Source organism: Galeopterus variegatus, unplaced genomic scaffold, assembly GCF_000696425.1.
Source record: "Galeopterus variegatus unplaced genomic scaffold, G_variegatus-3.0.2 Scaffold1931, whole genome shotgun sequence".
Taxonomy (NCBI): domain Eukaryota; kingdom Metazoa; phylum Chordata; class Mammalia; order Dermoptera; family Cynocephalidae; genus Galeopterus; species Galeopterus variegatus.
Genome location: NW_007728042.1, coordinates 354,081 through 355,826, shown reverse-complemented (window position 1 = coordinate 355,826; position 1,746 = coordinate 354,081). Strand labels below are relative to the sequence as shown.

General features: G+C 39.8%; 1 protein-coding gene across 1 annotated transcript in view; it reads left to right on the top strand.

Annotated features, from left to right (window-relative positions):
• Window positions 1-1,746, top strand: part of COL14A1 (collagen, type XIV, alpha 1) — a 165,143-nt gene that overhangs the window by 75,383 nt on the left and 88,014 nt on the right. The window contains exons 22-23 of the mRNA XM_008579625.1: window positions 850-973; window positions 1,161-1,304. Coding sequence (XP_008577847.1) covers window positions 850-973; window positions 1,161-1,304 — 268 coding nt within the window. The remainder of the gene's footprint in view (window positions 1-849; window positions 974-1,160; window positions 1,305-1,746) is intronic.

The following is a 1,746-nucleotide window of genomic DNA, read 5'->3' as shown; positions in this document are numbered from 1 at the left end:
CTGTCATTACTTCATCATAGTTATGAGAAGCAAACAAAAATGATCAGTTAAAAATGGCTCCAAAGTGGGCCGGCCCGGTGGCGCACTGCTACAGTGCGCCGCTTGGGAGTGCGGCGGCGCTCCCACCGAGGGTTCGGATCCCACATACAGACCGGTTCCCGCTCACTGGCTGAGCGAGGGGCGGGCACAGCACCGAGGGTTGTGATCCTGTTGCCGGTCCCGGTCCGGTACGGGCGTGACACTGAGGGTTGCGGTCTGTTGCCAGACACGAAAAAAAAAAAATGGCTCCGAAGATCCACAGGAATAAAAGCAAATTATAGGAAATGACGCAGAGAGGTATATATTGCAGTGGTTAAGAACACAGATTTTGAAATAGAATATATCTGTCTTCACCTGTTGGCTCTGCCAGTGACTACTCTTGTGATCTATGCAACTTACTTGACTTCATGTGCCTCAGTTTCCTCTTCTGTAAAGTGGGTAGTATAGTAGTCATAGGCTTTCTTCATAAGGAAATCCTTGTAAAGAATCCAACTCTGATTCTCTGACATTTGTCAAGTAGCCCAGGCTTATGCTGCCATTTTTCATCTCTCAAATCAGGTGGCAAATGTCCCACATATTTTAGAGAGAGATTTTTTTTAAACTACTTCCTGAAAAGTACTTAGAGAAAAGATGCTACTTAATTTGTCTTCAAATTTGGTATGTAACTTGTTTGAAATTTTAATCCAAGGAGACTGTGGAATGATTTCAGGAAGAAATCAAAATTGTAGGTGATATCATGCTATTTTACGTTGTCTCTCACCCAGACGAAGTCTACACATGTGCAAACATGAATACATCTTCTCTCTCCAGGTTGCAATGGTTCAGTTCACTGATGACCCCAGAACAGAATTTAAACTAAATGCTTACAAAACCAAAGAGACACTTCTTGATGCAATTAAACGCATTTCCTACAAAGGGGGTAATACAAAAACAGGTAAGACCAAAAAAAGCCCAGCTAAGGCTCAAAGTAATTATTAGTAACTACCGAAATGACCCTTTTTTGAAGTATAATAATTTTTGAAATATTTTTTTATTGATTTAAGAACTTTGTTTCCATCCTTTCCTCCCCAGCAAAACAAAAATGGGAGGGAGTGAAATTGAACTGTTGTTCTTTGTTTCAGGAAAAGCAATTAAGCATGTGCGAGATATCTTGTTTACTGCAGAGTCAGGTACAAGAAGAGGCATCCCGAAGGTTATCGTGGTTATAACTGATGGAAGATCACAAGACGATGTCAACAAAATCTCCAAGGAGATGCAAGTGGATGGTAAGTTTATATATATACACACACATTCACACACACACACACACACGTACATACACAATAGTGGCTGCCAACAATAATGTTAGCATCATTGTTTTCTAAATACACATTTGTAGGCTTTATCAGCATTATTGAAATGTTTCTAAATCTTTCTTAATATTAATTGGACAATGTGAATTGTAAAATGCCTTCAGGTTTACAAATCTGCAATTATACTGTTTTATTAGGGAAAAGTTATCATTTTATCCATTACCTTGTTATGTACAGGAAGCCCTGCATAAGGAACTCTGGCAATTAGTGCCATATGAGGGTAACTCAAAAAATTCGTGGAAAAATTGAATTAGAAGATAATACGAATCCTTCCATGAACATTTTTTTTTTTTTTTTTTCTGTGTCCGGCAATGGATCACAACCCTCAGTGTCGCCCCCGTACCGGACCGGGACC